This window comes from Oculina patagonica, chromosome 2 (assembly GCF_052425735.1).
Source record: "Oculina patagonica isolate OP01 chromosome 2, crgOcupat, whole genome shotgun sequence".
Classification (NCBI taxonomy): domain Eukaryota; kingdom Metazoa; phylum Cnidaria; class Anthozoa; order Scleractinia; family Oculinidae; genus Oculina; species Oculina patagonica.
The window spans coordinates 40,249,811-40,261,151 of NC_135759.1; the positions used below are offsets into that span (position 1 = coordinate 40,249,811).

The 11,341-nt window shown below is 38.2% G+C and overlaps 1 protein-coding gene across 1 annotated transcript; it reads left to right on the top strand.

Annotated features, from left to right (window-relative positions):
* Positions 1 to 1,703: 1,703 nt before the first annotated feature.
* LOC144641631 (uncharacterized) lies at positions 1,704 to 6,154 on the top strand. Its single transcript, XM_078500680.1, has 2 exons — positions 1,704 to 1,844; positions 5,659 to 6,154. Exons 1-2 carry the CDS (start codon positions 1,799 to 1,801, stop codon positions 5,994 to 5,996), a joined length of 384 nt encoding a protein of 127 aa, XP_078356806.1. The 5' UTR covers positions 1,704 to 1,798; the 3' UTR covers positions 5,997 to 6,154.
* Positions 6,155 to 11,341: the final 5,187 nt, after the last annotated feature.

Sequence of the window (11,341 nt, forward strand, 5' to 3'; positions counted from 1 at the left end):
GTTTCCCAACGGAAATAAATAATATAAACAAATTTTGAACAAAACAGCAAATTAGGACTGACTCATATATCTTCAGCTGGCGAGCATTTTTTTGAGTAAGGAGTGGTAAATAGGATGGGCTACATTGCTTTAGTTTGAGTTTGATTTGTTATTAAAGTTACCAAGACTTCTTTGTAAAAATATTGTAAGGCACACATACGAATTTTGAATATGCATGAGAGCTCTAAAAGCTCAAGTGAAAAAATACAGGACATTTAATATGGAAAATACAAAAGGCAGAAAAAAACTTTTGTCAATTCGTTAGTAACCGTCAGTTGTTATTACAACTTTTGGGATCTTAGCGAAGTATTCTCTGTGACTCTGAACATTGTTTTATCACCTGCAGATTCGTTTCCAAGGAGTCTGTAACATGCAAACTCTTCGTTAAGTGGTAGGAGACCAGCTAGCGGCAGTTGGGATGAACAAAAAATGTCTGGAGTAGTTTAATTTACGGTTTTGTTTCGTTTTCAATGAGTTTTTATCCTGCCAGGGTCTCAAATAAACCTACACGTGAAACTAAACGGTGTGTTCATTAGAAACGTGACTTGAGACGAAGCGTCTTGTGGACTTTTCACAACGGGCCCTCCAGTGTTTATTTTTCACAAATGACTCTCCAGCCTGTGGCTACATTAGTTAGCTGGGAATACTAAGAAGCTAATGCAGCCTTTTGCAGTCAATTTAAAATTATTGTTTTAATTTTAACAAAGCATCTCAATTGATCTAAAACAAATTATTGTCTACAAAACGTAGAATTAAAAAAAAAAGTTTGAAAAAAAAAAAAAAATTGTAAAACATATCTAAATAGAAAATCGTCTGTAAATCCAGGTCGATTAGAAATTCATGAAAAACCGATCCTTTGTATCACTTTAATGTTTTTAGCATAATAAGCGTACTTGATTGAAATATTTAAATTGGATACCATCTTAAGGAAGGTTGCTATAAATACCAATTTGAGAAATTTATGCGAATTGGCTCTAAAAGACAAAAAGAAGAACATGGAAAATTAAACATAAAAAACCCCTGAGATTTAAATGAAAACTCTTGCTAGCAACCGGTCTGTTGTCCCAGATTTTGGAATATTAACAAAGTAGTTCTCTCCTTAATCACCTGTCGCGTTTGCAGTGAGCTTGAATCATGCAAACATTTCGTTAAGTACCAGAAGGGAGCAGTAAAGATTTTAAAAACAAACAATTCTGTGGTGTTAAGTTCATTCATACGCTGCTTTATTTTTAAAAATTTCTCAGGCAGACACCTTCGCGTGAAACTTTGACTCTTCTTGAATGGCACGACGAAAGAAAGAGAAGAAAAAAAGGAACATTTTTTAAAGTATTAAATCGTCTGCAGTTTGCTTTAATTTTCAAAAGTTAACAAAAGAGTCTTTGAAGCGCCGACACCTGTCGCGTGACGCACGCCGATTGTAATAAGATCGATCACGGATGATGCCAGCGTGATGCCAAATGATCCTAATTAGTTTTCCATTCAACAAATTAAACCTTTTTTCAAACCGTTGTTGTGTTTCTTATTCTGAATATGGCATCATTTTCCCGATGTTTTGCTTTGTGACGCAACCTTGTACTGTCTCCATGACTTCGGAAAAAAAACTAAGCCGTACCAGTATATTTTCTTGAAATCCAATTGGTTGAAAGTCTGGAGGTAAGCCTTATATATCAATTACAGGGGCGGAAAAAAATTAATCGGTTTTTTGGCGCTGTCTCTGAGCAAAGACAACAAGTTACAACTGCTTTACAGAAAAAACAAGATGAAGAGTCTTACGCTATTTGCTTTCATGGCAGTTATCGCCACTGGTGAGTCTATTTCTTTTTTTTTTTTTTTTTCAAGGGCAAGCTTAAGTAACGAAAGTTTGTCTCACCAAACCGATATGGGCGTGTTGATTCGTCATCGATAGAGTGGTCTACTATTTCTCCAAGAAATTATTCTGTAAGCCTTTTTATCATCTAAATTTCCAACACATTTAAGAATTTCAAGACGTACGGGAAAATACTGGTTAACACTGTCATATGGAACTACAAAATCACAAGGATCATAAAGGCGGCTATTTTCGAGTTTCAAATTTATTTTTGATTGGTGAACGACGCGAGAAAGCGAAGGCCGTTTAATAAAAACTCAATACCAAAGTTGCTTAACCGGTTATGTTGTCTTTGATTGGAGACGTATGAATAAGTGTAAAGGAAGGATGGTATTGAAGCCATCATTAGTTATGTGTTATTTAGGAAAGCCGTAATGTGCTATTTAGGAACGATTTTGTGCTGGTTAAAACTTTTTCGGTTATCTTATGGCACTTTGAAAAACATTAATTTTCGAACTTCTACTAACAAATGAAGGCGGTGGCTATGACTTTCAAATCATCGATTCTTACAAGGTTAGAAGAATGATAGTTTTTCTTTTGAAGCAAGGCGTATAACCGGATAAAGAATTATTCAATGCCTTTCTTGCATGCGTTAAACATTCTAGCTGGAATATTTTGGCGGGCAAAAAATCATTTCCTTCTTATGATTACAAGGCTGTGCTTTAGATTGGATTATTTTTATTTAACTCACTTTTCCTAAATTTGCACCGATGACTATTCAGTTCTATAAATGAGAAAACGTTTGTTCATGTTTCGGATTCAGCGAAATAAAGCTAGCGGGCGCGACCGCTGTTTGAATTTTTTCATTTTGTGACAGAAAAGCATTCATGTCGACCTTTTTCGCACAGAGATGGAAAAAACATCTCTAAAAAGTCTAAAAAGAAAAAGTATTTCCGCGTGCAAACTTTGCAAGCTTGAGTTTGCCTGGGATAATGAAACTTTGTTGCGACTTGCGGTTTTCGTATCCATGGAACCCGCCCACAACACCCAAACACTGAAACTCGTGTGCCGACACGCTGGCGCTGGGAAAGGCAGGAAAAACGCTTAACAATTTTCAGAATAGCCTCAATTTTAGCCGTATTAAGCGAACAGAGAAGACGTTTAAAATTTAGGCTATTTTCGGAAAGAAATTTTCGACCATTTCCAAATACAGTCAGTCAGCTCGCTGTTTTCTTCGGAAAGAAAATACATTATTCTTTTCTATTTTTTCTCATCTACGTAATTATCCTTATGGTCGTGAAAACATTTGAAGGAATACACGGTTTGAGTTCTTTAAGTTTTCAAAGAAAATGAAACATTTATTTGACCTTTTCAAACAGAGATGGAATCATTTGTAAAAAGAAAATTTATCACTGTGTGAGAGTATTTTTAAACTTTGCATGAGCCTGAGATTTACATGACACTTTGCCCGCAAGGTGTGACTTTTGCATCCATGGAACTCGCCCAAAACACACAAACAATCTCAATGTGGACGATACTCTGCAAACATTGACCTCTTTGAATGCTTCTGAAATACAGTAAAACCAAAAGAAAACCTGAAACTTCGCTAGAGCTATGCTCTCTTGCGCAAGGCTGGAAAAAGCTAAATTATTTTCAGAAAAAATTCTCCAGTTTTGTTCAGCTCGTTGTTTTGCCAGACCTTATCTAATTCTTTTCTCATTTTTCTGAATCTACATACTGACTATCTTTGTGGCCGCGAAAAATATTGGAGGAATACATTTGTTTCGGTTGTAAGCTCGACGGAAACCACGGCCTCGCTTTCAATTCTGTCATTTTCTCACAGAAAAAAGTTATGACTTTTGTGTACAAAGATGGAAATCATTTGTAAAAAGAATAGTATTCCGGTGTGAGAGCAGTTTGAATTTATGAAATGAAACTTTACCCTTGAGGTGTGACTTTCGTGTCCATGGAAACCGCCCAAAACACGTTAACAACATTGTGTGGAAGACAGTGCAAAAATCACGACCTCACCGAGCGGTTTTGAAATACAACAAAAAACTGTTAACTTCGATAGTGCCGAGCTCTCTAAGGCAAGGGCTGTAAAAGCGAGAATATTTTCAGAAAGGAATTCTTCATTGTCAGTCATCTAGCTGTTTCGCGTCCTAGTTAATTATTAAAGAGAAGATTCGCATTTGAGGCCCAGGGAACATATTTTGCTATGATCACAAGTCAGTACACCCACAAGTGAGAAGTTTATGCGATCACATTCGATTCTTGCTCGCAGATGTTGAAACTTTCGGCAGAAACGAGAGGCAAGTTTGCGATGTCAAACTAACACGGCAGGCGCCTACATTTTCGAAAAACAGTTTTTTCTTTAAAGGTAAAACAAAACAATTGTTTTCAAGCGAAAGTTAGAGACTTTAAGAAAATATTTTGGCTTACTAAGACATGAACAGCAGCATTAGAAACATTAGAAACGCGTGCAGGTGGATTTCAACGCGTTATCTGCAGACAAAAAACAATGGCAATGCTAACTCAGCGAGGTGCCCTTGGCTCTCTTGTCACTTACTGCTTGTAATTGGCTCATGGCCAGAACTATCAACTAAAATGTTGCACTAATGGAATTTTTAACCCTTGACACCCATTCCCCGGGAGCCCAGGGGGAACCCAACTGCAGAAGCACACACTCAGCAACGAGGATGCAGGAGCGGCGCCCCGCCCCTGCTCCTCGTCTCGACCACCCCCGCAAGGACAAAGAAGGGGGGACGACAACGGGCCCGGAGGCTGAGAGCCCAGGCACACATGAGTCGAAGCGACAGCCACAGACCCGAACCACGACGTGCGACGCACAGTGAATGACGCCCAAGCGCCGAAGCGCGTTCGGAGTGAAAGGGTTAATGTGTTCGTCAATTAGTTCTGAAAAACAGCCCTACTAAAGGTGCTATGTTACGAACAGCAATGATTTTATTTTGACAAGTTTGTGGTTCGTATTCCGCCCTCCCTTAGTCTCAACCAATGCATTCTTTTTTTTATTTTCGGTTGAGTAATTACTTCTTTGTTATCTTTCAACCTTACCAAACTGTTACACTGAGTTTTCTTTCAATATTTGTTTTAATTTCATTTGGTACCTCAGAAAAATGACTTAAAATATCGTGACATTCGCCAGTCCAAAAAAAAAAAAGGAAAATAAAGAAAAAAAGAAACAGCTCTGACCTGAGTTAAAATTGCAAGTCAGTCAAGAAACACTAATAAACACGTTACTAAGGGAAACGTTACGAGATTTAAAAGATAATTTTTAAACTCGGAGGTATCTTCTTAATTGTGAAGTGCTCTCCACACATTGTTTACCCAGACGTATGATATTTTTTTACGTTCCGTTTGCTATTGAAATTCTTATGGTTTTGTTTAAGTGAAGGATAAATTCAGCAGTATCCCTTGCTTATTGTTCTAAATTCAACAGAACATTGAAACCTGTTTCAATAGTTTTTTAAACTACGAGAAATGTACTCTTTTTGATAACTAGCAAAATATGTCCTATAGCTTAGATCATAACGAGCGGGCGAGCCAAATTACGTTGACCCAAGCCTCGCTTAATACAATGTCACTTAAAGTTCATATTTGATGTTCATAATTTTACCGGATGGCTTTTTTTTTTAAAAAAAAGTTGACATATAATAAAATACCACTAAGAAATCTGAGAAATGAACTTTGTAAGAAACAAAATTTATTTCGTGCGAAGCTTGCAGAAATTAGATTGTGTCGAAGTCCCTCCGTGTTTAAGCACTCACTTTCTCAAAAACGTTTCATTGTAGGTTATAGCCTCAAGTGTTACTCTTGTATCCCAAAAGAAGAAGGCGATTGTGAAACTGACAAACTAGATAAGGATAAAGACACCATGACCTGCCCTGACGGTATGGACAAGTGTATGAGGACCTGGGGTAAAGACAAAGATGGTAAAGAAATGGTTGCTAACTCCTGCTCCAATCAGGCCACGTGCGATACGGCCGAGGAAGCGTGTAAGGAGCCCGAAGAGGGTGAATGCAAAGTCGGCTGCTGCGACTCAGACGAATGTAACGCCAGCTCCACCGTCTCCTTCAGTGTAATCCTGATGGCCGCGTGCTCCGTGTTTGGCCTGGCACTAATGAAGTGATCTGAGTCCAAGGAAGACCAGAGCCTTTGTTTCGAAAACATTTCACCTTTGTAAACACTACGAAATTTGCTAAGAGAAATTTTGAGTAACTTAGCAACGCACAAGCATTTTGTAACGTTTTTCTGGAAGTGATCGTAAATAAAGAATTTTGCACCAAATGTTTATGATGTATGACTTACTAATTATCGACAAGAGCGAAGCTACGTTAGAACCCCAGCCCGCCCATCTTATTTCCCGATAAGTCAGCCCCTTTTCTTTGGTAGATAAATACACCATTCCATATTTTACAATAACTGGCAAAATTCTCGCGAGCTCTTTGGAAGAGAGCTATGGTCGATGAGTATACAGTGACCATGAAATTGATCTAACCTGTAACGCAGCTCAAGACATCGGTTCCTGAAATTCGAGAAATTGTCGGAGTTTTTCAATAAACGAAACCAGATATTCGTGAAAAGTCAATAAGGATATATATTATATGACCTGATATGACTGGCTCTGTGAGCGGTCAAATTGAATTTAATCTCGTGCTCTGATTGGCTACCCGAGAGGTCAAGATGGAGCCATCTTGACCACTCGGGATCGCCCGTTGTGTTCCCGCAAGCCAAAAATCTTTTTCTGACGCTACTTTAAAAAGCTTTTCGTCGTAAATTTACACTTTGAAACTACTTTCCGAAACAACACAAAGAATTTATGTCTGTTTCTAAGAGTAGGGAGTCCAATAACAAAGAAATAGGTCTTGAAGCGAATGAAAACAAACAAATTAAATGATTTTAATTTTCAGTTGGCCCCATCAGGATAAAGTCGCGCGCGCCATTGATTGTGCATGCAGCTGGCTTCCTTTTCAGTGCTCTTAAAAAACAAATAATATAATAAATCCTAAAAAAACAAATCATGTAATAAATCCTTTATTGACGAAGCTTGTTCGTTCAAGATTTCGCGCGAAATTTATGACAAACTCGCCAACTTCCGAGCCCAAAAGTTTCGCTCTGTCACACTCGCGCGATTTCGCACTGATTCTCACCCAGAGCGCGCGCTAAAATGGAAGGGCGGCGAAACGCGCTCAGAGCTCTGAGCGATGTGTGATGCGGAGGCGGACTGGGTCGAGTGGCTTCACAGAAGCAAAGTGAAAAACATGGCGGCGAGTGAGAATCGATGGCTGGTGGAGAAAAGTGATTGTTACGCGGAAAAAGCAAGAGATTTCCCCGAAATTCTTTTGGGAATGGAATTACGATAAAATTCCTCGACTGTCAGATGTTCGATTCTGTAAACACAGTGTTGCATTGTAACAAATAAAACCAACTTGCTCGAAAGGCTTTTTACCTTTTCTTCGGACGCTAGCAATCAAGCACCAATTACATAAAAGGTATGGTCAGAGATAGCTCAGTTTCCAAGCAATAAAAACAGTAGGTATTGCTTTTTCATCTGTGTTTATTTCATTTTGAACTTTTTTTTGAACTTTTTGAGTTGAAAGTTAATACATTTTTGACTGTGCAATCAGAGTGCTCTCACTATCTTTAGCAGTTTACTCCTCTCTCTGCAATCATATTGCCCCGTCTTTAACTGTGATCACGAATAATGATAGAGTATTTTTGCAAAATCTGACAAGCGAAAATCACTGAAATCTTCCTTTACCTTGATAGCCTCAGTTAATTGAGACTGAAGCTCAGAAAATGTCTGTGAAGTAAATATATTAAATAACTGAAAATGAAAATGTGGAGTTTGTATCCATCAACTATCCAGAAAAAGTAAATGTAATAAACAGGGTAAGTGTAACATGCTTTCTGTAATTTAAATAAACCACTCTTAGCACGGAATATTCCTTTGGGTTTTGATCTCGACAGATACACTGAGTTGCACTTATAAGGTTACAAAATAACAGGCCGTAATTTTTTTTTTCAAAGATGTTACTATTTTTCTTAGAAATTAGAGTTTTAGCTTTAGCTTGCATACTGAAATTTTTAGTTATGATCCCCATCCACAACACTAAGTGGCCCATCAGTTCAGTGTGACCAATCATCGATCTTTTTTTACTTTTCAGGGGCGTAGCCAGCTTTCTGGAGAGTTCTAGGCTTGGCCGCTTCTAGGTGGGGGATGCAAGGGGGAGGGGAGGGGTGTTCGAGGGCATCCTACCGATAAAGACCCTTAAAATTGCAATTTCACAGCACTAGCTAAATTTTTACATTTTACTACAGAGAATGGGCCAACTTTCACTCATTGCCAAATATATAAACGTACTTGTCTTTGACGACACATGCCCTATCACTTGGCTACTCTAGAAGTCTTCCGAGTGTCTACTTGCTTGAGACTTGACCAATCGCGAAAGTTTATTTGCGATATTTACAATGCACATTGCTTTCGATTTCATCTTGAAAGTGCTTCAGCCTAAATTGCTCTCCATTGTACATGAAAATATGAGCGGGCTAACAAATTTGTAGGCCCGCGCCAACTTTATTAATATCACTTGCTGACAAATAATGTATTGGAAAACACCAAGGAATGTATTGTTTCCAGGGGTTGATCTAGGGGGGATCCGCTCCCACACCTGAGATGAACTGCCATTTTCTAATACGATCCCTTAAAGAATTGTGGTGCTGCCCCCTCATATTTGATTTATAAAAGGTGAAATAAAAAGTCACTATTTCTTAATGCAGAGGACCACTTGACACTGATAAATTTCTTGGTCAGGTAACTTGTTTCCAGATCTCCATACACACCAGTAATGAAATGTTTATGAAAAGACTTCTTAGCCAAGGCATTCCATGCTGCTTTTTTGACATCCTCTTTCTCCACTGATATTATTGTTAAGAGTAATTTGTTTTATACAACAAGCATTGGTCAAGCTGCTTTTGCAAAAAAATCAAGGTCTGCTTTTTATCCTTACATCACCAAAGTAAAAGGCAAATTGTTAAAACAAAAAAGTTCGTAAAGAATGTCATTTGATAATTGAAAAGAGGGGGACCTGACCTTCATGAAATTTTGATGTTTGCGCTTTAAACACATACACATTTGCTTGACTAGCACCTAGTGTAGGGAAGGCTTGAAAAGTTTTGTACTCATTATTTGCATTGAAATTCATTCACATATCCTATCATTTTTTGTGTACCTCCACACATCTGATTGTGGAGGTACACATAGGAATGATTTTACCACAGACAGAGACGGTGTGGCCATGGAGAGAAGAGTAAACTGCTAAAGATAGTGATAGCACTCTGATTGCACAGTCAAATCAAAGTCTCTTCGAGATCTCGACGTTTTTGCATGAAGTATGAGTCGAACTTATCATTACAGTTTCTTTGTAGTTTAGTTTAACAATTTCCTATCTTCGCGGAGGAAATGCAGCCATATAATTTTGTCAAAAATGGCTCGTCCGCGCCGGGTATTTATACACATATTCCTTAACATTACACAAATAAACAGTGCAAATTTCACCGAGATCTGACAATTCTATACTTAAAAATTGCAAGGACCTTTTGAGGCAGTCGATTACGGCAGCGAAATGAGCAAATGAAACAGCAAAATATGCGTTCGACGCTTTGTTTTTGCGACGCCATATTTGAATCGTTATAGGTAGACCGCTGTTCAATGTGTTCAAGGCCGTATCGTTACGATTGCTCCACGAAAAAGCACGAAAAAAAAAATACGGATATTTTCGACTACTGTCGGAGAAAACATTGCGCATATAATTGCGGCGTAAACAAATCGTTACACTCAAGCTGCGTTTTGTCTAGGCTCTGCGAGGGTCGGATATCAAGACCCAGGATTAAACAAAAGCCATATATACAGTGAATGCTTTCGAATTATATTTGAAGATGAAATACGAAAGAATTTTGCTGTCTTTGACTGAAATTCCACTCGAACTGCGTAGATACGATCGCATGTTGTAAAGCCGATTCATGCAACATTGCTGTCAACGCGAGGTCTCGTCCCTAACGACCTAAGCTGATGACGAAATAGAATGGCGCTTGCATGTAGCGACCAAATTTGGCCTAATTTTTAACCGCTACTTAGCTAAAAGAAGCCCCCATCTCTTGCATTTGTTTTAACTTCAATAATATCTTTGAAAAGAGCGAGTTTTTTGTTATGGTTTATTTTTGACGTTTGTAATTTTTAAACGATGTAAGTGCAAGTGATTATTTATTCGTGTTTTAGTTACGCAATCCATTGTTTGTGCGACGCTTTTTATAGATCGCCTTTCAGACACACGTGCGTTGAGATAAGAAAGCTGACATGTCACTTTTAAAATTGTTATATAACGTTTGTAAATGTGACAAGTCACGTTTTTTCCACGAGATCGCAAGTGATCACCCACAGCGGAAAGTAATCCCTTGAGAATTTAAAACAGTCCCTTGAGAAATTAAAAAAGTCCCTTGAGAGTTTACAAATATGTGGTTCCAAATTTTGTCCACATAACCCCTATTCTACGTTTTTAGCTTGTAAACAAGCAAAAACGTCGAAAAAAGTATGAACTTTCAACTCAAAAAGTTCAAAAACGTTCAAAATGAAATTTATACCGATCAAAGAGCAATACATGAGGTTTGTATTGCTTGGAAACTGAGCCATCTCTGACCATTACTTTTATGTAATTGGTGTTTGATTGCTAGCGTCTGAAGAAAAGGTAAAAAGCCTTTCATACAAGTTGGTTTTATTTGTGATAATGCAAAATTGTGTTTACAGAATCTAGCACTTTCTAACTTCTGACAGTCGAGGAAACTTATCGTTATTCCATTCCCAAAAGAATTTCGAGGAAATCTCTTGCTGTTTCCGTGTAACAGTCACTTTTCTCCACCTGCCGTCGAGTCTCACTCGCCGCCATGTTTTTCACGTCGCTTCTGTGAAGCGCGCTCGACCCAGTCCGCCTCCGCATCACACATCGCTCAAGAGCCCTGAGCGCGTTTCGCTGCCCTTCCTTTTTAGCGCCCTGTTCTCACCATTCGCCGGATAGTTTTCAATGCTATTGCAAAAAACATATTGAACACATTTTTTCGATGGACTACATTCTTATATACCATACATAAATTATCCAAAACGTACTTTGCAATGTAAGCATTCGCCTGCAGCTGGTAGTTTCATACGGGTTTTAAACATTTTACGCGTAATTTCTTTGGTCTACTTAACAATTAGTCAACGAGCCCGAGTTTTATATTAGCGAATTGTCATAGAGGCCGTAACCACACCACTGTTTAAACACTGTAGCAAGACCAGACCACTATTAGTAGATTTCTAATTAATACCAACACCTTCATTGGATTTTAAAGTAGCACTTAATCTTGGTGACACTGCCCTTAAACCCTGTTTTGCAGTATTAACTTAGAATTTGACATGGTCGCTAAATAATGATTTCCTAA

Excerpts from the sequence above, each read along its gene's own strand:
- LOC144641631 (XM_078500680.1), top strand. The coding sequence starts at position 1,799 with ATGAAGAGTCTTACGCTATTTGCTTTCATGGCAGTTATCGCCACTG. Across the intron at positions 1,845-5,658 it reads CATGGCAGTTATCGCCACTG|GTTATAGCCTCAAGTGTTAC; the intron begins GTGAGTCTATTT and ends GTTTCATTGTAG.